Source organism: Carassius auratus, chromosome 17 (assembly GCF_003368295.1).
Source record: "Carassius auratus strain Wakin chromosome 17, ASM336829v1, whole genome shotgun sequence".
NCBI lineage: Eukaryota > Metazoa > Chordata > Actinopteri > Cypriniformes > Cyprinidae > Carassius > Carassius auratus.
In genome coordinates, this window is record NC_039259.1 from 20417837 (window position 1) to 20443044 (window position 25208).

At 36.8% G+C, this 25208-nt stretch overlaps 3 protein-coding genes across 6 annotated transcripts in view; all 3 read left to right on the forward strand.

Annotated features, from left to right (window-relative positions):
• The first annotated feature begins 204 nt into the window (after positions 1-204).
• Positions 205-4698, forward strand: LOC113117574 (glutamate-rich protein 1). Of its 3 annotated transcripts, none has more exons than XM_026286345.1 (6): positions 205-458; positions 906-1016; positions 1428-1568; positions 2841-3206; positions 3438-3629; positions 4389-4698. In XM_026286345.1, the coding sequence occupies exons 1-6, from the start codon at positions 353-355 to the stop codon at positions 4466-4468; spliced, it is 996 nt and encodes a 331-aa protein (XP_026142130.1). In that variant the 5' UTR covers positions 205-352; the 3' UTR covers positions 4469-4698. The 3 variants fall into 3 exon arrangements, with proteins under 3 accessions (XP_026142130.1, XP_026142131.1, XP_026142132.1); XM_026286346.1 differs by lacking the exon at positions 205-458 and adding an exon at positions 465-753; XM_026286347.1 differs by lacking the exon at positions 205-458 and adding an exon at positions 465-753 and having other exon boundaries at positions 1491-1568.
• Positions 4699-8666: 3968 nt separating this feature from the next.
• On the forward strand, positions 8667-22035 carry LOC113117575 (cytospin-A-like). The gene is made up of 12 exons (XM_026286348.1): positions 8667-8764; positions 9895-9956; positions 11325-11681; positions 12384-12457; positions 16922-17301; positions 18696-18780; positions 18905-18971; positions 19105-19183; positions 19285-19390; positions 20265-20381; positions 20464-20523; positions 21011-22035. Exons 2-12 carry the CDS (start codon positions 9917-9919, stop codon positions 21098-21100), a joined length of 1455 nt encoding a protein of 484 aa, XP_026142133.1. The 5' UTR covers positions 8667-8764; positions 9895-9916; the 3' UTR covers positions 21101-22035.
• An 815-nt stretch (positions 22036-22850) lies between these two features.
• LOC113117576 (UDP-glucose 4-epimerase-like) overlaps positions 22851-25208 on the forward strand; it is a 4100-nt gene continuing 1742 nt past the window's right edge. Inside the window, exons 1-6 of one of the 2 annotated variants that reach the window (XM_026286350.1) lie at positions 22851-22981; positions 23383-23512; positions 23914-24029; positions 24515-24628; positions 24794-24970; positions 25040-25153. In XM_026286350.1, coding sequence (XP_026142135.1) covers positions 23392-23512; positions 23914-24029; positions 24515-24628; positions 24794-24970; positions 25040-25153 — 642 coding nt within the window. In that variant the 5' untranslated portion in view covers positions 22851-22981; positions 23383-23391. The remainder of the gene's footprint in view (positions 22982-23382; positions 23513-23913; positions 24030-24514; positions 24629-24793; positions 24971-25039; positions 25154-25208) is intronic. The other variant, XM_026286351.1, reaches the window with a different exon arrangement.

Consider the following 25208-nt stretch of genomic DNA (forward strand, 5'->3'; position numbering starts at 1 on the left):
ATGATCAATGTTCAAGAATGTTAAATACATTGTTAAATAAACTTAGATAAGATAAAAGTTACATTTCTGTTAAACCTAGAAAAGCAAATGTTCGGAGTTTTGGTTGAATCCACCTGAAATACGGCAGGTGAAAGTGTCACGCCTTCTCTCGGCAGGTGAGTGATGTAATGCCGAGCTCTGCATCCCGCGCGCCGCCGCACACAGGCTCAGAGTAGACTTTAGTTTTCTTCTGCACGTTTAAAAAAACAGGCATGCACAGTTTGCTGAACGTACCTTCTTCCACGCTGACATTCTAGGTTTTCCTTGAGCTTGCGGCTACATGGCGAGGATGGCAGCGAAGTTTTGAGAGTGCATGTGCTCAGCAGATGCGGCGCTCCCTGGAGCTGCTGTAGCGCTTGTCCTCGCCGCTGGATGGCGAAGTTCAGGAGGACGCGGCCGCACGCTCAGCCGCCATCATGGTGAGGTCGGAAGTGTAACAACGCTATGCAGCAGCACGGCGGGATTTTCTTTGCAGTTTATGGCTTATTTGTGCGATTTTCTTGCTCATTTTCTTATATGCGTTACGTTTTAAATCTAAATTATTAAAATAGTCATAAATTAAATATGGTACTCCTGAGCTGCGTCTTGCCATTTATTACGGTTTACACCTTATCCAAAAGTATATTGTAATTATAAGAATGGTATGGAATTGTGTATGCTCTTGAGGAAAAAGGTTATACATTTCTGCCGCTGATATGTCCCTCAGAAAAGAAGGTAAGAAGGAGGCACTGAATAAAACTGTAAATTTAAATGTTTACAATGTTGACGTGCTACAGATGCTTGTAAGTTAACCCTGCACGTGATTTTTGTTGACATCAGGGGCTTGACTATAAACGAGATTATATTTAAACGATGTTCTATATTAGTATTCCAGTCCAAGGTCCTGCAAAGACTGTACCCTGCTGCCCAGGAGCAGAGTATACTTGCACCTGTGCCACCTGTAAAAAGACCTCAGTCAATCCCACACAAGAAGTCAGGTAAGACTGAGTGTGCTTCATAGTTGATCGATCACCCAAAAAAATCTAATGTTCTCCCCTACTCCCGCTTTGGCCATCCACGTCGTAGATTAGTTTGTTTCTTCACTGGAACAGATTTGGATACATTTACATCACCAGAAGATCCTCTGCAGTGATTACTTGTGAATTATTAGATTTTTTTTGTCAGCTGTTTGAAATCTCATTCTGACAGAACCTATTCACTTGAGACGACCCATTAGTGAGCAAGTAATGCTAGATTTCTCCAGATCTGTTCTGAGGAAGAAACAAACACAGCTACATCTTGGATGCCCTGGGGAGTGCATTTTCAGTCAATTTTCTTTTTTGGGGCGAAGTGTTCCCCTTAAGTTTTAACAAAGGGAATTGACTGCTCTTTCCTTCTCTCTCTTTAAGGTAATGAGGAGAATACAGCTGTACAAGGTAAAAAGCTCTACACTGTTCTTCCTCCTCCTGAAGGCTACCTCATTAATAGTGAGGAGGATTTGGTCACACCATCCAATCCAGATCCCACTGACTCCGAGGACAGCCCAGCCGGTGAGTTGTTAACAACGCTTTTGTATCTGAATAAAAACACTTTATCTTTTAGATGAAAAACATCATTATCTTTCCTTTTATTTCTCTTTTAATCAAACTCTCCTGCAGGAAATGGATATCAGTAGTTGTGGTGAAGTGATCCTAGTAATGCCTGTAAATAATCAAATACATATTAGCCATTCGACAGCTAATATTTTACTTTTTTAATTAATACTTTTATATTAATTTAGCTGATCAGTTGTGTTTTTAAAGTTTGGGTGATTTATTTATTTTTTTGGGTGGTCATTTTAATTTGTGCATATATTTTTGTGCATCCAAATGATCAAATCATTTGATTCAGTGGAGCATATTATTAAGCCACTGTGCACCCAGAATAAAAACTCAGAATTAACAACCTTAGTCAAAAACGAACTTGTATTTGTCCTGTATGAAATCTAATTGTAATAGCATCCAAAATATGACCAAACCAAGCACCTTCTTCATAATAGGTGACATTTGTTGTTACAGATTATTCATCCCACAGCTCCGAGTCTTTTAATTCAGATTCTGTGCTTGGCTTAGTGTCCATGTTTTACTCCTCTCCTCTTTCACTAAAAAACTCTTTTTCCTCCTCCTACTGTCTTTTTGTTGCTATTGATGTGAATAGACCTCAATGGACCTGCAGAGCTGCAATAACTTTGCTCACAACTCTCTCACACAGACACACACACAAACACATACTGTCTATGTTATTGAGGCTTCGCTAGTCCCTCCTTTATTATGAACTGGTCTCATTGTACGAGCTGTATGCTGATGAGCTGAATCTTTGCTTCCTGCGGTGTGTTGCTCAGATGTGCGGTCAGTTCCTCGGCTCTGAATACAGATGAAAAAAAAATCAATAGCTCAGCACATCTCAGTGTGTTTGTATAGTCCTGAGGAGCTTGAAATGCCTGCAGAAAACTACTAAAAAGGGCAAAGGGGTGTGTGTGTGTGTGCACTATCCACTCTGGTAATTGCTTCTTATAATACGTATACGTTTCTTGTAGGATGATTTTTATTTGAAAGAGTCTACCTAGAGCAAAAATGTAAATGTAATGAAGCTGTAACTGATGTCATTCAGTTGTTATAGTGAATTTATTTAAATCTGTTCATGGCAAATCAGCCACTTTAAACCTCTTTCTCCAGAGAATGGAGCCTGATGTCTGTCGGATTTAAAAACCCTTTGTAATAATTCTAATGCTGTGAGAAAGTCCATAATCCTCCTCACCAATGAGCCATTTTTGGATTTTTCAGATGCTGATGACCATGAGTTATATAAAAAGAGGAAAAGGAGGAGAAAGAAAAAAGTGTTACCCAATACCACAGAGGAAGTATCCACCCCTGCAGCGGAGGGCGCTATACTGGGCCAGACAGATGCTGCACATCCCAGTGATGAAGGGGACACTGGAAGCTCAGTCAGCACAGAGCAGCTCAGCAAGAACAGAAAGAGGAAGATGAAGAAAAAACGCCACAAAGAGAAAGTCCAAGCTCTTGGATTGGTGCCTCGAGCAAGAGCTGTTGAATTCACGTATGCACAGAGAGGAGATGGAAATTCAGAGGAGGTGCTCGACTTCCTTCGTTCAACACAGGAGATCTACCTCTCTGATCTCAAATACTCTGGTATAACATTTTACTATACACTTAAATTATATATATATATATATATATATATATATATATATATATATATATATATATATATGTATATATATATATATTCTGTATTAATGAGGATATAAAGGACATTTCTGTATTAATGAGGATATAAAGGACATTGTGTGTATAATATACACTACCACTAATACCACTATGTAAAAAATGTGTATATATATTGCTATTCTTTCTCTTCAGGGTCCGGTGTAGAAAGCGCCCCCTCTCTCTCCCTCGCTGCAGCAGAGGCTCTGTTCTCTCGTCTCTCAGGCAGGACGCTGCCCCCTGCTGAGATCTCTAGGCTGTGTGGACTTAGGGCTGTACTGGTGAAGAATGAAGGGCAGTTAAAATCACAGCTGCAAGAATTCAGACACACAAGCACATTACCTGCAGGTGAGTGTGGGTGTTTGGACCTCCCAAGATGCTTTGTTGAGCACAAGAGACTTCTTTAATAAACATTTAAAAAAAAACAATACCACTCAATTAAATTGGAGACTAACTTTATAGACTTAACAAAGTCTGCATTTACAAAGAATGTGTCCATAGTGTTTTTGCATGACCTTTAATGTATATATGCATGTATGTGTACGTGCGTTCGTGAAGACAGATTAGACCTTAACAAGATGATCAGTGTTTTCATGAGGAGCTACACGCACCCAGCGGATTCAGGACATTCTGCACAGGTGTCCACGGTGACACCTAAACATAGCCTCTGTCTCCACAACAACCACAGGACATACCATTTATCTTTTCTATTTTACATTCATACACCATTATTTCCAGCAGCAGGTCACTGACCCTGTTACTCTTGTTTTTTTGTTTGTTTTTTGTGGTTTCCCTCAGACTTCCTAATAACAAATTATTTTTGAAAATACAGGTGCTATGGTGCATTTCACTAAAGCAATTTTTATTATATAGCCGTTATTTGGTCCCACTGAGATATATATATATATATATATATATATATATATATATATATATATATATATATATATATATATATATATATATAAATTTTTTTTTTTTATTCTCTTTTACAAGAGAGATCTGGCCAAGATTATCAACCAAATGCAGGCAGAAGATAAAACCTTAACAAAACTTTAGAAAACACATTTACTAGATGAACATTTCTTTCTCTTTCTTGTTTTACAGAAGAGGTTTCAGTAGTCTGCACACTTATTGAGTATTGGCTGGCAGAGATTCTGCCCATGCAGAGACAGCCGAGGACATGACGCCCCCAGATTCAGCGCCTGAGAGGAAAATGACTGAATAACCAGCAGGTCCCTGATTGTGATATCTCATTATAAAAAAAGAGATCTTCAGTCATGCTGTTTTATAGTCAAGGATTTCAAGAAAACCAGGATCAATCAGCTTCAGCAACTATTTGAATGATGTACTTTAGTTTATCTTGTCTTCACATTAATAATTACTTACGAAAAATATTTTTTTTTTTTACACATTCTCTGCTGCTCATTCTTTCTTCGCATGCCATCAGTACACTCCCCGAGAAGTATATTACTGCACCACAAACAGTGTTGACCGTGACCGTGACTCTGGGTCAACGGTCTTCCTCAGCTCATTATGGGGAGTCTGTGGTTTAGCCTCTTATCGGCTAATTATCTTAACATCAGAACGTCAGCAGCTCCTCGCTGATCTCACAGCTTGTTTGGATCATGACATCTAAGCTTTAACATCATTTACCCAAACCAGTGCCTCATTTGCATTTTGTTTTTCTATTCAATTAGCTACTTTGGGTCATCAATGTGACAATCCACTGTGACTATCAGTGTGACTAGAAAAATGTCTATAAAGATATTTATTAAAGTATGTGTGCTTGTTTCAGTGATTGTTTGATATACCTACCTGCAGTGCACTATTACTATGATCCATTTAAACTGATTCGATGGCTTATCCATGACGTCAAGGAAGAACGACTTTATGTATGCATCGTCTAGACTGCACCACGTTTGTTTTTGCTGATCTGCAACACAAAGCAACTCGCAACAGACTTGGATGCCATTATAGGATCCCATGCATCCGGGTTGGCTCAGACAGAGAATAATTTTTTTATTGCGTCCCATTGTGTTACAGTGTTTGGAAATGTCAACCCTGCCGTTTCTCGCGGAGATATGTCTTTACACCAGCTGGAATATGGTGTGAAAGACACAGCAGGTGTGATGATGGTATTATACAGTAGCAGCTGAAAAGAACAAAATAAAATATCTAATCATCTTGTTTTAGCAGTAAATGCAGCATATCCTAAGACTAAAGGCTCACTGCAGCTTTAATATCGCAGTTTACGGTTTATGGATCAGGACTGAATATCCATTCAGAAGATGAGAGGCAATCCTGCAAAGAGGTGGAGCGAATATCTGCCAGTCAGAAGTGCTCGGAAAAGCAATTTAATTTAAACATGCTAAATGATCTGCCACTGAGTCAGGCCTATTTATTTAACAGGTCCTCATAAAACATAAGATTTGTCAGTCCCCAGTGTCCCCAGACAGATAAAATATTGTGTGGTTGAAGGGACTATAGTATTGTGTTGGGAAAGACAATATTCTGCTGTCCACTGTTTATTATGTTCTCTACCCTGAGGCAAAACTCCAGACTGGTTCATTTTGAAGTGTAGCAACAAACAGATATTTAACTAGGTGAGTAAGTGAGACAATGGTGGCAGAAACATCTGCGAAATACTGTTTTTGTTTCTAGGATCTTCACTGGCATCCATAAGCCTAGAGTCAGAATGAAAAATATCCCTTTCTATTGCATTTATTGCATTACATTAATGTTTGAGTGACAGTAAAGCCTCATATATAAATACAAATATATTAACTGTTATCAACATTGATAATAATAAATGTTTCTTGAGCACCAAATCAGCATTTTGGAATGATTTCTGAAGGATCATATGATACTGAAGTTATGGCTGCTGAAAATTCAGCACTGTCATCACAGGAATAAATCAAATTTTAAAACTTATTCAAATAAAAATATATTCAAAATTAGACTTTTTTTTAGTTTTCTTTTTGTTCTGATAACTGGGTCACCTCTGACCTGTGTGACTAGACTTTATAGCTCTTTCCGGCTTTGCAGTACACATGCCAGGTTATACAAGGATGTCATCCGTCACAACATCTTAACCCCGCATCCCTCAGTTGCCACTGTCGTCATAGCTAGCATGTCCAAGTGCGTGCTAGCCTCATTTTGCTAATCTCATTGAGACAAACACAGACAGACGGGCCCTCTCTCTCTATATAAGCTCTGTTCAGAGCAAGACGGTGATAGACGTGCAGTCCTACCAGAGTGAGCTCTATCCTCTGAGAAGCCTCATTCTTTCTGAAGGAGAGAAACAAGGAACCAGAGGAAGAGGTCCTGCTCACAAACAAAGCTCAGAGGCCTTAGGACTAACTTGATATGTTTTTTGGTCTCTCGCGTCCTACTTTAGGACACATCCGCTACTTGCAGGTGAGTAAAAGAATCTCATGAATTAAAAAAAACTACAGTAACATACAGATAAACTGAAAGAATCCTCAGCAGATGTTATTAGTTTTGTGTATTTACACCTAAATTGGGGCAGAACTGCAGGGCTAAACTCATAAAGCTTCCTGGATGTTGATGTAATAGTGAATAATAATAATAATCATGCAATATAACCATGGATTTCCATTTTCTGTCAGACATCCACCGTACAGACTGTGACCAAAAGAGCTCCGGATCTTGCAGTGCCGCGGCTGGCTGTTTTTCTGGGTGCACTGGGAATTGCGATGTCTGGATACAGCTCTCGCCAACTCGCTGTTCACCACCGTCCCTCCACACGAATCCTGCACTGGATGTCCAAACCTGCCATTAATGTCGATAGCCCCGGTTCCCCAGGTCGAGCCCGTCTGGCTTCAGCCAATACTTCAATGGCATCCATCAAAAAAGATGAAAAGGATCAACCAAACAAAAGCACAAGTGACACCGAGAAACCTGTGAAGGCATCTCCTGACATATGAAAAAAACAAACAAAAAAAACCTTCAGCCATACAAGGGACTTGTGAGGTCTTACTGTGTAAGATGGAGCATAGTCAATAATTTAGTCTGTGGTTATTTGGAAAGTGCCTTTGTACAAGAAAGCCAGTTTGCCCAGATTAGATTGTGTGTATTTATGAGGTTGGCCGAAGTTGCACAAATGATTCAGTAGATATGCGAAAAGGACCAACTATAGGTTTGCTGATGAGTCATACATTAAGTTGAAATCCTTGTAAAAAAATCACCTGCATTTAAAAAAAAAAAAAAGTCTAAATATACAGGCATATTGCTTTGATGATGCTGTGCTTGGGTGCTGACACTGGTGGAGTGATATTCTGAAATGTGCTGAATTTGAATATGCTGAATCCCACATACCAAGCCCACATACCATAATTTGCACGTCATTCAGTGGCGTCCTAATGACTGGCTCTTTACTTAGAAACGTATTTACAGTCACAATAACACCCACTGTGACAGGCATGTTTCCTAAACTAAACCACTTCCTGAAGATTAGTTTGCTGAATTTATTTACTAGGGCTTGTTAATGAGATGTAAATATACAGGTAGGCTGTGAATGAGTCAAGAGCTGATTTATTGGCTTGGTTTTCAGGTTTTACAGAGAGAATATGGTGCGGTAAAAAACAGTACAAAGAACACAGAATGCAACTACATGCAGATATTTGGGATGCTTGTTCTGTTTGTTTTGTATTATGTATAATCTTTTTAAATGCTTATTTTAGTGGTTTTATATGGCTACTGTATTACAGTCCTAATAGCAGTGTTATCTTATAAACAATACAAAAAAAAGATATGTATGAATTTACATGTTATGCAAATAAAAATAAATATAAATAATATTTTTTTCTTAGCCTTTTTTAAGTAATTTAGTTTCATTGTGTATTTTATTATTATTATTATTGCTGTAAAATCACTTAAGTTTATTGAACTGCAGTCATTTAGGTCAAATAAGAATAAGATAAAGGCTCAATAACATTATCATGAACGTCTGTTGCTCCTCAAGGTAAACCTTTTAATTCGGATTAGGATTAAATTAGGGTCAGCATCAGGTCAGAAATTAAGGTTAAGGTGATTTGGCGGGCTGCCTATAGAGTTAATTAAGATTTATAAATTATACACCTGAACTAGCATAAACCCTTAATAATGCTGAAGTTTATGCGAAGAATGTACTCACACGTGACTCCTGCTGGAAAGAAACTCAAATCATTTTAAGGGTGTTTACACAGGCTGTTAAAAGTGATTTGCCGCTCCTTCAAAAACTGAGGGACAATAAAATAATCTGAATTAAACTTTAGATCTAGTTCACTCCGTCTCCAGTAGTAGACTACTCCTCAGTCCTCATGAGGGGGCAACAGGACGGTTTTTAACCGGTTCATGTCATACCCACATCCTGCAGTCTGCTCGTGCTCTGCTCTCGTCCCGTAAAGCGGTGCGACTCCACCAGCGACAGCATGTAAAACTTGGAAGTCGGTCCCGGTGAATACAAGACCTTCGATTAGGTGTGTATCCATTATTATTGCTTGTCGCTATCATATAGGTATATATATTAGCCACTTGTATAAGAATTATATGCGGTAATTTTTCTCCTATATTTTAATGTTGTCTTTTCGTGTAATCGTGTTAATTCCTTGTTTTTATGATCTTGCTGTAAAGTTGTTGTTTTTATTACGACTTCATTAACTTCATAAAAGTCGCTGGTTCATTAAAGTGATATTATAAGTGATAGTAGCTAATTGATATTAGCTATAAAGTAGGAGAGGCTACAAAAGTGTTGTGATGGAAGTACGTTTTAACCAATTCGAAAGTGGTTAATTATTGTTTTAATCCTGATCTATGTTATTAAATTACAACAGTATCCTATGAATTCATTAAATCGATATGACTACACAAATATTTTTACAGACTACTGTTGTGTTCTACCATTAGGAATAAAAACTATTTCGTTATTAAAACTTTTTAGCTGTGTTATCAATATTAATAATGCTTATAATCCTCATGCTAGTTCTGTTGGGATCAGAATGGCAGCAAGATTAATTCCATGTTTGTTTTGTTTCTCTAAATTTAAAATCCTATACATTGTTCACTTTAGACTGAGTGGTTCTAAAGTTATTATGCAAACAATACAATTTACTTTACCTGTTGAACACACAGTGATGTAATGTCTGTATTGTTGGGAGTTGTTCTTTAGAGACCAATCAAATGGTACCATCAGTTGTCTTGATATTATGATTTCCAGCCAAAAACTGTGAATATTAAGGGATTAGTCAAAGGGATTATCAGTCTGTCTCTTCCATTCAAGACCTGATTTTATATTCTATATGTTATTGATTTTTTATTAGACATATATAATACAATTTTACAACACTCCCTGGTCTCTCACAGCAGTGTAAGTTTAGCACTGTCCATGGGCTTTTGCATTTTCATGCAAAGTTTACCACAAACCTCATTCAAATTTCCCAGCCATTGGTGTAGAGCTTTCTGAATTTCTCTGAACTCAGTATGAGCAGAGGTACAAATACAAAATATTATGTTATATTTATATATATATTGGATATTGGATCAAGAGTTAGACATAGACCATGTGTGTGAGTAAACTATGTGTATGACTTTTTTTCCCCCCATCCTCTAGAGTGAAACAAGCTGTTGGTAACATGGGGAATAACTCTGGGAAAGAACGACATGGGTCTTCAGGTAACTTGCTCTTGACAACACAACTACACACACACACACACACACACACATTCTGTGTTTTACTGAGATACCCCCAAGGTGCAGGGACATACAAAATAATATTTCTAAATAGAAAAAAAATATCAACAAAGAGAGATAAATAAAACTAAAAAATAAGGAAAGAAAAGAGTGCTGTGTGAAGCAGGTACTTGAATGTTGAATATTGAAAAAGAAAGAACTGCAGGAGAGTTATTAAATGTAAGAGAGAGAGAGAGAGAGTCATTGTTGGAATACTGTTTTGTACATTCTTCCCTGTTATTGGTGGTGTCCAGAGCCCTCAGACTCACTGACTCAGCAAACCTTTCCCACCAAGAGAGAAGACAAAGACTTCTTAATGAAGAACACCCACACACACACACTTGATCACACACGTTCAATCAAAGCTGTTCTTGTTGGTCATTATTCAAAAAAAGCAAATAGTGAAACCTGCCTTTTTTTAGAAAACTTTTTTCTTAAATAATTAGTTCAACCAAAATTATTCATTACTCATTCCAGACTGGTATGATTTACTTTTGTACATGGTGCAAGTGTCATAAATTTAGTTTTTATGAAGCTATAAAATAGCTTTGTGCAAATAACAGATGAATTTTAAGTTGTTTTTTGCCAATATTTACCAATGGAGTATGAAAAATAAATAGATTTTCTTTTTTATTGCAACATAAAAATTGAAATTATATACAACATTGTTTGATGATGGATTTTACAGAGCTTAAAGGAATAGCAAAAAATAAATAAATAAAAAGACTCTCAAAATAATGGAAAAGTTCTACTTAAAATCTAGTTATTATGTCCTTCATACAGAATTCTTACTAAGTTGACTGATCTGAAAAGGAAATATAAGAAAATAACTGTTCTTGAAAGATACACTTAAAAAATGCACAATTATATATATATATATATATATATATTTATATATATATATATATATGTAATTTATTTTTATTGATTTATTATTATTATTATTTAAAAAGGCATTTTACAATTATTTAAAAAAAATCTTAAAATCATTCTTTTAAAAGATCTTTTACTGGAAAACAGAAAATGTGATTAGGAAAGTAGTGTTGACAGTAGTGTCATGTATCCAGATAAAGAGACAAAACAAATCTGTATTAGATTTCATTTGGTAGTCACATAATTCTGTACCCAGACAGTGTCTTCTTGTCCCCTGAAACCATTAATATATTAACCACATTCTGAGCATCCCATGAATAAAAATGAAGTTTCATTTCTATGACAGACTAATCTAAGCACAAAGTTATCATGTCAGGAAATGTTTTATTTTAAAAGACATCAGTCAGTTCTGAGAGCTCAACCCCTGTGTCTCTATAGGCACTGCTGCAGAAACGTTTGAAACACCTCCTTCCTCGCCGTATAGTGTTGTTAATACCTGCTCACCAAACACTCAGTTGGCATCCATTTCCAACTGTACAAGCACAGCCACCCCTGAATCAACTCAAGATGCTCCGAGCTCCATCAATCAGAATGACGAGCCATTGCTGGACTGCAGGACAGAGCCTGCAGAGGAGGCTGAAGAGGGACTTAAGATGACAGAATCACCTGGACAGGTGTCTTATCTCTCAGATGTGTGTATGAATGGAGACACAGAAGTGGACGCAAAACTTCTACAGGAGTGTTTGAACTCACTGCAGCTTAACAACATTGAAGAATCCACGCACATATTAAATGGTGAGTCATGCTGTGTCCATTTATTCCTAAAATGAAGCGTTTACATATTTACATGAACTGCATATACTCTTAAACATGTTGAATAAGTGTTCTGCACATAATAATAATCTCAATGTATTACTGTACATACATTCGGGGGTCTAAACTAGTGTTGCTGGTCTGTTCTGGTAATGGACAGCAGGAAGGAAAAAATGCTATATGCAAATAATAAAATGCAGTTAACCAAATAAGAATGCATATTTATATTTGGCTTGTTGAAATCACTTTGCAGAAGATTTAGACGTTTTCGAAACCTTATAACCAACCGTAAAAAGGAAATACTACCCTAATATTTGAGTACATCAAATTACTTTTTTATTTTATACTTTATTGTTGGGTTACCACTTGATAGCCTATATTAAATCTGGGTCCTGACGAATAACCTCTTGAAAACCACTAGTACCTTTATAGAATTTTATTCACAGCTGTTGTTTACATAGTCTTTATTAAACATTTGTATCACTTTTATCATATTCCAGTTGCTGTTTGTTTATAAAGGCAATAAACCGTTTGAGGTCATGTATTGCAGTGGTTTTACTACTGTTGTAAACTTAAAGTAACACACTTCCTTTTGTGGTTTATTGCTTTATTATGTGCTTAGCAATTACTAATATTATTTATAATGTGATTTATATTGTGAGTTGGTTTTTGTATGTTTTTCAGATTTGTTAAAATGTTTTCTGCTGGAGAGGGAGAAGATGAAGGAGGAATTGAGAAGTTGTAAGGAGAAAATTCAGGTGAATCACATTTTCTTCTTTTTGTAGCATCAGTGTACTCTCACCTGACACATTGTGTCTCAGCTGTTCCAAACCCTGGCATTCAGTTTGTGCTTGACACTTTGGTTTCTAAAATTACCTCTTTCGAAGACAGAGGAAAATGCAACAGGAAGTCACATTGTTCCCAGAGGTGCAGGTCAAGGATTGTCTAATAACAGTCTGTCAGTTTCAGCAAAGGCTTATGGGACATGCAATCCTACAAATGACTCCTTTCCTGTCTTAGTTGAGGAATGGACATTGTTTTTGTGAGCGTTTGTGTTTATGTTATGGTTCTTTAACATGGGCCTAATCTGGTAGTCTCAAGGAATCAGATAAAGAAATAAAAAATCTATTTTTGACAGGAATGAGGAAGATAGGGAAGAGGCAGAAAAGAGAAAAACGGATCAAGTTTACTGCAGAAGTAGTAGAAGTGATTGAGACACAGATGGAAAGAGGGAGTGAACGGCGGATACTGAGGGGGATGTGGGAAACTCTGTTCAGCTCTTGCAAGAACAAAACTTTTTTGTTTGGCCACTGCGACAACAGAAGACAGTAACGACTCACTGACCAAACAAGTGAATGTGTGTTACTGCCCAGCCTTCTGACATTTCTCTACAAGTCAACTTAAACCACTAATCATGCTTACATGAACATAGTTCAACCAAATGAATAATAGGACAATCAAGTCACCTTTATTTTTTATTTTAACCTCTTTATTTTTACAAAGCAGCTTAATAGACTCAATCATGCAAACTTCAAAAACTGGACAATTCCAAATTCTGTTGTAAAGCGACAGAGGCAAGACAGAAGTGTTATTATTCAGCTCCAGTCAGTTCAGTGTTGGTTCAGTCCAGTTCAATAACTGTGTAAAGTTCAGACAAAAGTGTCATTATTCAGCTCAATTGAGTACAAGTCTTGTTCTGATCCAATAGTGTCAGGGCAGTTTAAATTATTTTGCACCAAACACTGGGAGAAACCATCCTCTGGCCAATTGATCCTTTTAATGTCATTTTATTTTTTTTATGAAATGTTGCAGTGTTTATTATAAATGACTTATCTGTGCATATAATTAAAAAAAAGCATGTGCCCTCAAAATCTTTAATCAGAAAAAACAATGTTATGTGCACTGGTGCAAGTGCGGGACAATAATTAGCAAATAAAAACAATCCAGTAAATTCCCAAAACAGTCCTGCTGTACATACACCATTCGAGATCCCGTTTAACTTGGATAAATGTCAGAATACAAATGAAAATTCAGTCACTATTTCCGGTTTATATTGACTTTAAAATGCCATTAAAATCACCCTTTAATCTGTCTGAAATCACAGTTTTCCGATGTTTGTTTGTTTGTTTGTTTATTTATTCAGACTGACTTCATCCAGCATGTGTCCAGCATGCACACAACAGCAAGGGCAATAGTAGGCTTCAATTGGCCTTGCTGTTGTGCGCTTTCTCTTTGTGTATTAAATCACTACCAGAGAACTTTCATATTCACTCGTAAGATTTAGAGTCATTCTCTGTGTAATATTCCCTGTTTCATTTTGACCTGAATCTCTCACGCAAGGTCAACAATCTCTCTCTCGCTCTGCTGGACATTGCTAAAATGCTTAAACGAAATGCGCTAACAATGACTATATTCACAAAGCACAAAATATGTTAGAGGTGTGTGTGTGTGTGTGTTTGATGGGTGGTGGTGGGTTCCTTCATCTGCAGCTTTTGTTTCAATCTCACACACACATATTATGAACGTAAGAAGCTGACGGATCAGTTCCAGATGGACTGCGCTGAATGCAGGAGTCACACGCTGGCTTTGGGTTTGGCTGGAAAAAGCTTTCCAAAGTGTATTAGACCATTGTGTCAGACGCACTTGTCTGTGGGTGCTTTTCTGTGTGTGTAGCCGAGTGTAGCGATTATGTAGTGTGTATGTGTGTGAGGGGTTGTCAAGTAGGGTGAGAGAGTCACACTCTATCCACCCCCACACACACTGTACGAAAGCCCTAAAAAAAGAGAAACAACTTCTTATCATCATGGGTGTGGTACTTCCTTAGAAATCCCACTGAGTCAATGAGCTGATGTCTAAAACATCACCACTGTCCAGAGAAAGAGAGAGAGGTGGGGTCATTTTCTGTCCTGTCTGGATGACTGGAAAGCGTCAGGAGTGTGAGCAGAGAAAGACAGAATTTAATGACTTTAACAAGGTTGGATGATTGCCGACATGTGTTAATGCTGTTGCACTCTGTTCTTATTCATCAATAAAACTAAGTGTCTTTTCACAGCAAATGGTTCAGGAATTAAACCGGCTAATAGGAAAAGCTCTATATTGCATCATAAGGTAAAATGCTTGAAAATCCCCCCTTTGACAGACCATTCTTATTATGAAGTCATTGAGGATGCATTAAATCACTAGTAATAATCACTGGTCTTTTCATTTCCTTTAAAAGCTGGAATACACTACACAACTTTTGCCCTGAAGCTAGTTGCAGAGAATCAGAGACAGCTTGCAGATTTTGGTCAGTCAGAGCTGACAGATTTCACAGAAAATGGCATAGTGTAAAATGGGCACAGACAGATATTTTTTCACTGATTCCAGTCGGAGGATATCAAATGTGTTTGATATTTTGAGTTGATTTTAGAAAATGTTGTTTTCATTTGCTATGCATCCCCTCACAACGAGGCACATGTGTGTTCCTTAGTTTGTTGTTCCGATCTCTGAATAACTTGAAAGTCTGATTTTCAGTTATTCCGTTAATTTTTTTCTTGCTGTAGCCATTTACAAAGTCATATTTAATACTGGTTTGAAATGTTAATTGTAACATCAATAAGTTAAAAAAAGAATAATTGTAATGCATAAAATACTACACAATTACACAAAGCTACACTTCTAAACAAAGTGTGCGGTCAATAATTTTACATTGTGCTTGCCAAATATTTTAAAGGGTTTAAAATTTAAAACACATTGCAGAAATACCTAAATACCCCCCAATTCCTGTGTTCCTATATTAGATAGACTCTTATGAGTGTGTCAGAGAAAGTGTAATGTTGTGTATTCTTGCTCTAATCAGCTCCAGCTGGGGTCTGGAGGCCTCGGAGTGATGAAGAGGGTCCTGAGACTTTCCCTGCTCACTCTCTCTCCTCCTACTCTATTTCCATCCTCCTTCAGTGTTATTTGTTTAGACAAAGCTGGGGTCTTCAACCTTTTTCAGGCTAAGGTTCTAACGTCTAATCTATGAAAACATCCATAGGGTATCAATGTATATACATACTTATGATTTTTCACTTTTATGATGTTTACACTGTAAAGCCATTAAAATAATCATCACAGAAGTCAAGAACCATATCATTTTATAATGATATGGCTCATAGCAGTCTTCTTGATCTTATGTCTCAAAGTTTCTACATAAAGTAGTTGTTCTCCACCCCTTCTTCTTATTAACTGTTTAATTTTTTTTCTTATGAATTTCCCACTGATTTCGGAATCTTTTGTCCTAAATGACTTTGCCTGCATATTGTCCTCACCTTTTTCTGTTTTATTTTCTGTTTTAATTTGATTTTGCACAATAGTGAGTTACTCACTTCGATAACTTTAGAAGTCAGTCATTTCAGTCAGTTCTAATAAGAGAGAGAGACAAGAAATTAAATAGATGATGAAAGAGAGATGATCAGTAAATGATCAAAAATTATGTTTTTAAATTGAGATAATAAAATGTAATTATGTGTTTACATGTGTTATCATTCTAGGGAATCGCTCTTGTATTTCTTGATATCTAACTATTGAGAAATCACTTTATTGTCAGAACATGCTCAAGGCTGCAAGCGGAGAAGGATTCCTGAGTGTGTGTGTGTGTGTGTGTTGTGAATATGAAATGGCCCTGGACCACTGCATGTAAATAGTACAGGACACGTTTCATGTCTCTGAAAGAGGACTCATTACTAATCTTGCTGAGACGTGCAGAACAAGCTCAGATTTCTAAGAGTGAAGTTTAATGTAAGCATATTTTGTGTAAGTGTGTGTTTATCAAACAGTAAGTGGTGGACAGCAGCACAGTATTATCACCATAGCAGTGAGATTCACAACAAACCTTTTGACCTCGTAGAATCACAGCTGAGATACAACTCTATCCAAGAGGAAAACATTCATATCTTTGCTCTACTGCTCTGATCTCAAAAACCAGAGACCCACTCCTCCTAATAATACTGTCTGTTTTGGAATAGAGTAAAGACACCTTGAGGAACAAGTTTTTTTGACATGTGTGAACAGCAATGTTCCCATCAAATTGGTATATAGATTTGAAAATATTGTATATATTTTATATTAAACATTTAATTTAAAGATTTAATTGTTTTATTTAGATTAATTTAATATTGTAGTTATTAAATTATAAATACGTATAATATTTTAAATGATAACATACTTATTAATAGGACTATTGTTATGTCATTCTGTAGACTGAACGTGAGGAGTGGCAGCAATTCCAGGCTGACCTGAAGGTGGCGCTGGTGGTTTCAGACAGACTGAGGGCAGAAGCTGAGGAAGAGCTAAGTACTTTAAGAGCAGCAAGGCAGGACCTGGGCATACAGCTAGCCAATGCCTTGCAGGGTCGCCGGGAGGTCGAAAGTCAATTGGAGAGCCTCAGAGCTGAGCTGGAGCAGAGCAAGCAGAAACTGAAGCAGGTCACAGGCAGCCACCAGGGGGCGCCGACAGTGAGGGGCCTAGAGAGACAAGTGGAGGGTTATGGGAAGAGAACCGGACCCGAAGATCAACTGTGGACAGATGAAATGAAGAGAAAAAGAGAAATGCGCATCTCTGGTACTTCAGAGAGGTCAAGGTGAGTGTTATCCACTTATGTCAAAAATGGCCAAAAAATAAATCCTATTTATGTGGTGGCCAAAATTATTAGAACACTAGTATTTCACCAGCTAAAAATTCCCCCAATGCTGCGGTGAAAAATAGTGGAGCAATATCAGCCTAAAATGTTTAACACTGTAGCCTTGTAGGTAGGTCTCTAGAAGCATCTTGGAGGTGTTGCCACAGTTCTTCTGAATTTAGTCTGTCTCAGTTTGTTCTGTTTCTTCATGTTATTCCAGACAGACTGGATGATGATGAGATCAGATCTCTGTGTGGAGCACTGGCTGTTGTCAGACTCCTTGTGCAAACAAAAATGTCACTGGATTATTACAGTTCATTGCAAAATGAATGTTTGGAAATATTAACTGATATTTCCTACTGACACGCAATAGCAAAAGATAGAAATAACTGACTTAAAACCATTTTTCTGGTGAAAATAATAGTGTTCTAATCATTTTGGCCACCAGTGTACACAAGCTCAAATTTGGAGATTGAATAAATGCACAAAATAAACATTTAATGTAAAATATATTGGTAATTCAATAATACAACTAACTAACAACAATGTGCAATATTGCTGATCTTTTGTAACAACAGTTAATGCAACTTTTCATTGTCATTGTATGTCAGCCGTGGTCCATTAAATAATGTTATTGTGAACATATTTTTCATTGTTAATTCATGTTTGCTAATGTAGTTAACTAATGTTAACAAATGTAACCTTATTGTAAAGCGTTAACTATACACTTTGCAATATTACGATTGATACTATAGTACATAGTCTATTTATCTGCCTTTTCTTTGTATTTTAAATTAGTGTTTGAATGGTGTTTCCAATAATAACAGCTTTGTTTTGGAATTAATCAGTTGAGTGAATGATTGAATAATTTAATGAATCACTCAGTACTCTAACAGAAGCTCACTCCTCACTACCTACTGATGTAATTATAAACATTTACAGAATAAACAAGTTTCTATTGATCTGAATCAAAAGATTCAAGTCTTTTATATGGATCATGGGACATGTACTAGTTTGGAAATCAAAGTAATGGACCTGACACATCTGAAGATGTTAGAGTGAAGTCAATTCCTCTGCACGGAATCAAATTCCACCTTTGGAATCTAAAGTACTCATGATTCCCAACGGAATCAAAGAATGGATTCCGATTCAGTCTGATTCATGTTTGTCTGTTCATCCGGTGGGTTCCTTCAAGAAATCATTGTGAATCAGAGCACAGCTGATGCATGCCTTAGACATATCCGATTTGTCCGATAGACAGCATTGTTTAGTGATTCTAAATGAGTCATTGTTGACAGTCCACAGTCTGTCAAAGAGGCAGTGTGACCCATGTCACTCATTCCATTATTTTGCAGGAGCCTGTGCCGGATGCCCTCAGATTACCCTGATGTTGTTGTTAATGGTACTTCCCGACCTTCTGTTACTATGACAACAGTATCTGTGAGTAGAAAACTAAAAATGTTTCCTTTTCTGCTATTTTCAGTCTTTCGTTTGTGGATATTTATGATTATGTATCTAAAATATTTAACAGTAAAAATCAGTAAACAGTGTCTAATAACTTCAGACTTCTCAGATCAAGACTCAAGCAGTAAGTTTAGACCAGCAGAACAACAAGACCAACTCCAATAGAGGTGTGTATATGGGTTCCATGTACACATTATCCAGTTGACTGGATTTCACAGAATATTTACTCCTTTGCTAGCATACCAGGCTCATACGGACACAAATGATTTATTTGTGTGCATGTCTATGCATGTCCAACAGATATGAAAGTGGAGCACTCACTCCTAAAGACGTGCAACTCTTCGGGTTTAGATGTGACAAATAAGATCAACAGGACAAGGTGAATCTAACACTGTTTGTTTTTCCACCCTTGGTTCATGAGAAACATTATAGTAATTTGTCAGATAATAGAAAACTGACATGAATCGTCTTTCCCATCAGGACACAGGAAGATTTCCCATCAGGTCTCAGGTCACTGAGGCTTCATGGCAGCTCCAGGCGGAACTCCCTGCTTCGCTGGTGTCAAGGCAGAACACAGGGATACAAGGTACTCAATTCAACCAAACTAAACTAAATAGATGACAGATCAAACTTGGCAGTCAGCCACACAAACCCTAGTCTCAGCCTCAGACAGTATAGACCACCCACAATCCTTTCACCGACTGGCTGATGCACATTGTACACACAACTGAAAAGCACTTTCTCAGTCTGGAAAGCTATAGTCTGACACATAGGGTATTATTATTTTTTTTAACAGTCTGCCTGCAGGAGGAAGCCTGGAAGTTGTGTTTATAAGTTACTGGGTTGAAACAACAAACACTTTTAAAGATTGAAATAGTCACTGAATTTCCCAAAGGTCAGGTTTTTTTGAGACACATACTGTAATAGCAATTCAGCTAGATTTACACTGCAATTTAAAATTTTAGGGTCAGTAAAAACATTTTTTAAGTAATTTATTGTTTAGTTAGCAGAATTTGTATTTTTTTTTTTAAATGTATGCATTCAGCAAAGATGCATTGAATGAAAAGTGACAGTAAAGACACTTATAATGTTACAAAAAAATCTATTCCACATAAAAAGTTGTTCTATCAATCAAAGAATCCAGAAAAAAATATATATTTTATATATACATATTCATATATATATATATATATATATATATATATATATATATATATATATATATATATATATATTTAGTATGTATCACTGTTTTTACTGTATTTTGATCAAAATGCAGCCCTGGACATAAAAGACTTCTTTCAATCATCATTTTTAACTGTATTGGTTATGTATATACTGTTTTGTTTATCTGTGAAATAATAGGGACTTTTTTTGTATACGCTGTAGAATATATATATATATATATATATATATATATATATATATATATATATAAATGTTTTTATTTATTTTTTCAGAATATTGAGATCACTAATTTCAGCAGTTGCTGGGTGGATGGTTTGGCCTTTTGTGCGATTTACCACAGTTACCTCCCCTCTCACATACCATATGACAAACTCAGTCCAGAGAATAAGGTAATACACACTTTGTACCAATGGTCTGCATGCAAACATATTAAAATAGGGGTTATGATAATGGTGATGATTTTATCCACAGAAAGAGAATCTCACTCTTGCGTTCCAGACTGGAGAAGGTTTTGGAATCTCTGCATCACTGGTGCGTGAACTTTCTTCTTTCTTTTTCTAAACAGTTGTATTTAATTTCATAACTCAATCATGTAATAACTACACCACGATTCAGCCACTAAACAAATCAAGCAATGCACTATTAATTAGTTCCAGCTTGAATAAAAAAATAATAATCTGTCAGATATTGGTGCTGACTTCAGAAGAGAATGGGAAACTTGACAGGCAAGATGTGAAAATGACTCAATCATGATTGAATAGTCATGTGAATAACTTAGATATGATTGATTAGATATGTAGTTGGCTCAGAAATTATTGGCCAAACATGAGAATTACTCATACATGACTGACTGGATATGTTAATGCCTCAGACATGATTGGCAGATATGATAATGACACAATCGTGATTCAAAAAATTACTCAAACATGTTCATTGGAAATTATGCAAATATGACTATCAGTATGATTTTGTGTAGTTGTTCATTTCTGACTAATAATCTTTCATTGTGGTTCCTCAGACGGTGGAGGAGATGCTAAAAGAAGAAGCACCAGACTGGCACAGAGTTCTGGAATATGTAGAGAGCATTTACCGCCACTTTGAGATGTAAAGACTGTGAATAAATACATGTCCTGATCATTAATACCATGATCACGAATGCTTTCAAAATTCCACCACAGCAACAGTATATACTCAGAGGGGAGCACACAACTTCAAGCATCCTCAAAGTGGACCTGAAAGTTAATCTTAAGTTGTTGGTCTATGATCAGAATTTTTTTTTTTTTTTTTTTTTTTTTACTAAGAGGTTTGTATTAAAGAAAGGTTTTGCTGGTTAGCATGGCCTGCTAACACTGCCACATAGTTTGAATTCTTGCAATTGCTTGTTTCATTATATTATATTGAAGAGCTGTCAAATGGACTTGAGGGCTTTTTGTTTTTTCCAATCAGCATTTACAGCCGAGGTGATTAGCTCAAAAATTTTCCCAAGAACTGAGAGCCTGAAAAGGAAGCAAGCACGTTGCTTTCTTCTGAGGAACCTGCACCAATTTTGCATTCACACCACTGAGATGAACTGGAATGCTATTGAATGGCTTTTCCTAGTATTATAGATCTCCTGAGAAAGGCTGAAGTGTCAGTGTAAAGTAGTGTTTTGAGTTGGATGAGGAGTGTCCATCAAAAAGACTGCTTTGTTTGTTATTGCTGCTTTCTGCCCTCTGTTGGTTTTCATTTGGTATTGCAGTTTCAATTTGTTTGTCATTTGCTCTTTTTCATTCAGATTCTTATACAGATAGACCTGGACTACAGTATAAGTCTCAAATCACAGAAAGCATTGCTCTTGTATGTGTGCCATGTTTTTTTCGCTGTGATCTGATTAAGGCACCGAGCTGATTCATTCAGCAGCTGTAATATCATCCTGTTTTGTTGTCTTTGAGCCCCCAAACCATCATTGATACTCTGACACCAAAGAACTATTAGTGTGATGTAGATATTAAAGGAAAATAAGATTCCAAATACAAGCATTAATAAATCAATGTTTTGTTTTTACTGTTTGGGTCTGTTTTTCTTAATGCGAATTCAGACGTGTAGTTTTCCCTGACAAATTCGTGAGGCTTGGCAAGACTGTTTACGTGACAATGTGTAGGAAAAATGTTGGACTAAAGGAAAATATTCATGAATCTGAAAGGGACATTTAGGCATCATAGATTCAACAGCCTTGAATGTCATTGGTTGCGCAAAATTATTGTGGCACAAAAATGTACACACAAAATTGTTTCTGCGTTCTCTCTGTCAATGTTAGAAATGTATTCCTATTTATTTTTATATTCCTAATTTCAGTTTTAGTCTAAAGACGTTGACTTTGATATATGGAAGTTCCTGTTTTTAAAAAAACGAATAAAGACCAGCTGACTGGCATATGATTATTGGATTTGACCACGGACACGTCATAATGAAAGTTATATACATAAGGGAAAATATTCCTTCTATGAAGATGTAACTTTTCCACAATAAAAGTTTCTTGGAGAAGCCTTGATTAATCTAGGTCGTCCTTAATGTTGGCACTGTACATAAATATAGGCTATTACTTAGTTAAATGTCTTCTAGTGCATTCCGGTTTTTCCCCTCCTTATTTATATTGGCTTGCATTTGTCTTCATACCTGACACTGAGCTCCTGCTAGTCGCTATTTAAAAAAAAAAAAAGAAGAATCTGCATGAATGAATACTGTTGTAATAAATAAATAATGACAATAAATAAATGCATTCATACTTGAACCATATTTTACCAAAATATGAAGGACTTTTTCTTTAAAAAGTGAATTACGCAGCACATACGCTATTGGCTTCACACACGTCCACGTGTCCCTGAAACCAGGAAGAAAGAATGAATAAACCAAACAGACTCAGTGAACTATTAGTTCGCCTGTCACTCATAGACTGCTGTCACCCGCGGGTTTCCCCAGTAACCCTCATTGATCCCCATTCATCAGCACGGTGAGTGTGAATGCATCTGAATGTGAACTGTTGTTATGCTTATGTTGCATTGTTTGTTTGCTTCTGACAGCTAAGAGAGTTTGCTTTATTCCTCCAGTCAGGTGACTTTTAAAGTCTTACTGTGTTTTATATCAGTGTAGTCCGTGTATACCAGTATAGTCAAACTGAACTGAACTAAGCTCTTGAACGTTTGAGGATCTTGGTGAATTTAAATGTTACGATTAGCATCAACGAAAGAGCTTCTTTCATATAAAGTGAATCAGGATGCTGCAGGTGACGGTTAAGCCACGTAGCTCACGTACAGGTTGAGTAAGAATAGAACACACCCACATACCTGTTAACAAAGAACCAGTAATTATAATAGCCTAATTCATGTGTTTATCTTTCAATCTGTGCTGAAGGCTCTCAACATGCGTCAGAAGATCTTGGTGACAGGAGGAGCTGGATACATTGGCAGCCACTGTGTTGTGGAGCTCATAGAGGCTGGTTATCACCCTGTGGTCATCGATAACTTCAGTAATGCTGTCAGAGGTAAACAGACTTCAGTTAAATCACACACAGTGAAGAAGGGCTTTGGTGGTATTCTGAACACGCAGGATCCTTTTGAGTAAATCTTGCTGCATTACAAAGAGCCTCAGAAATATCCTGCACACACAGTGAGCCCTTGTGGACTATACGTAGTATTTGCTGGGTGGAGCAGTCCATAGTCTCAGTAACTAATCTTTTTTTAAATATGAAATTAAATATTTAATAAATACCATGTATTTATATTATAATATGAATATGCATTATTATATTTTATTTTTTGCTTAAAATATATTGTAATATTGTTAACTCTGCTTAAAAATTTAGAACAAAACTATTATATTTAAATTCATGTTTAATGCTTCTTTTTATGTCTGTCATTCTTTGTGGATGTGTGTTTTGTTGAGAAGAGGGAAATGGTCCAGAGAGCTTACGGAGAATAGAGAAGTTTCTGAACACTCAGATTGAGTTCCATGAGCTGGACCTTCTGGATAAACCTGGATTGGAGAAATTATTCAAAAAGGTAAAGATAATCCTTTTTCATATCCATTACTTGCGTTGTATATTGAAATCGAATTACTGTTCTACACTGAGCCACAACATGTCTCCGGTTTTCTGCTCATTATTTATAAGTTTATTTTATTATTATTTTTATTGTAACTTAGCCACAACATGTCTATGTTCTATTTTTAATATAATATAAAATCTTTACATTTTTATATTTTATTTTGTATGTATTTTTTTCTTTTTCAGCCACAACATGTATGCTATTTTTTAATGCTTATAGTGTTATACTTTTAGTTAGTTTTTGATGGATAGATAGATAGATAGATAGATAGATAGATAGATAGATAGATAGATAGATAGATAGAAAGATAGATAGCTAGCTAGCTAGTTTTTTTTTTCCTGACAAAACCTGACTGCAAACCTGCTTTTAGAGCTTGCCTGGTGAAATAATTTGTAACAGCGCCCCTTAGTGGCTAATGGAGTTCCCTCTCTGTTTCCCAGCACTCCTTCTATGCAGTGATGCACTTTGCAGGACTGAAAGCTGTGGGTGAATCAGTAGAACAGCCTTTACGATACTACAGAGTCAATCTCACAGGAACCATCAATCTGCTAGAGGTAAGAAATGCATTTTTGATATGCGTTTTCATAATTTTTATGCATGCAGTCTCCATATGAATCTTTGAACTGATTGCTACAGATTCAGGAAAGTTTGGAGTCTGTGTGTGCATGTTAGTGCTTAGGGCATGCCTTACTGTCTGTGGCCCTGTGTGTCTGAATCAGGTGATGCAGTCTCATGGAGTGCGTAATCTGGTATTCAGCAGCTCCGCCACCGTCTATGGAGACCCCCAGAAACTCCCCATTGATGAGCAGCATCCAGTGGGTGGCTGCACAAACCCCTATGGCAAGACCAAGTACTTCATAGAGGAAATGATCAGGGACCAGTGCACAGCAGAGAAGGTAGCTGACCGCTCTCTCATGACACTTTTGACTGTGTGGCAGGTTTGTGACTGTTAAAATGTCTTGCAGGACTGGAATGCCGTGCTGCTCAGGTACTTCAATCCCATTGGTGCTCACATCTCAGGACAGATTGGTGAAGATCCACAGGGAATCCCAAACAACCTTCTGCCTTATGTTGCCCAGGTAACCCGTTTGACCACTTAAGGTCTCGAAGAGCCCTGTGTGTGCCTGTGTTTAT

Excerpts from the sequence above, each read along its gene's own strand:
- LOC113117574 (XM_026286345.1), top strand. The coding sequence starts at position 353 with ATGTGCTCAGCAGATGCGGCGCTCCCTGGAGCTGCTGTAGCGCTTGTC. Across the intron at positions 3,207-3,437 it reads CTCTGATCTCAAATACTCTG|GGTCCGGTGTAGAAAGCGCC; the intron begins GTATAACATTTT and ends CTTTCTCTTCAG. Across the intron at positions 3,630-4,388 it reads CACAAGCACATTACCTGCAG|AAGAGGTTTCAGTAGTCTGC; the intron begins GTGAGTGTGGGT and ends CTTGTTTTACAG.
- LOC113117575 (XM_026286348.1), top strand. The coding sequence starts at position 9,917 with ATGGGGAATAACTCTGGGAAAGAACGACATGGGTCTTCAG. Across the intron at positions 11,682-12,383 it reads ATCCACGCACATATTAAATG|ATTTGTTAAAATGTTTTCTG; the intron begins GTGAGTCATGCT and ends TATGTTTTTCAG. Across the intron at positions 17,302-18,695 it reads GGTACTTCAGAGAGGTCAAG|GAGCCTGTGCCGGATGCCCT; the intron begins GTGAGTGTTATC and ends ATTATTTTGCAG.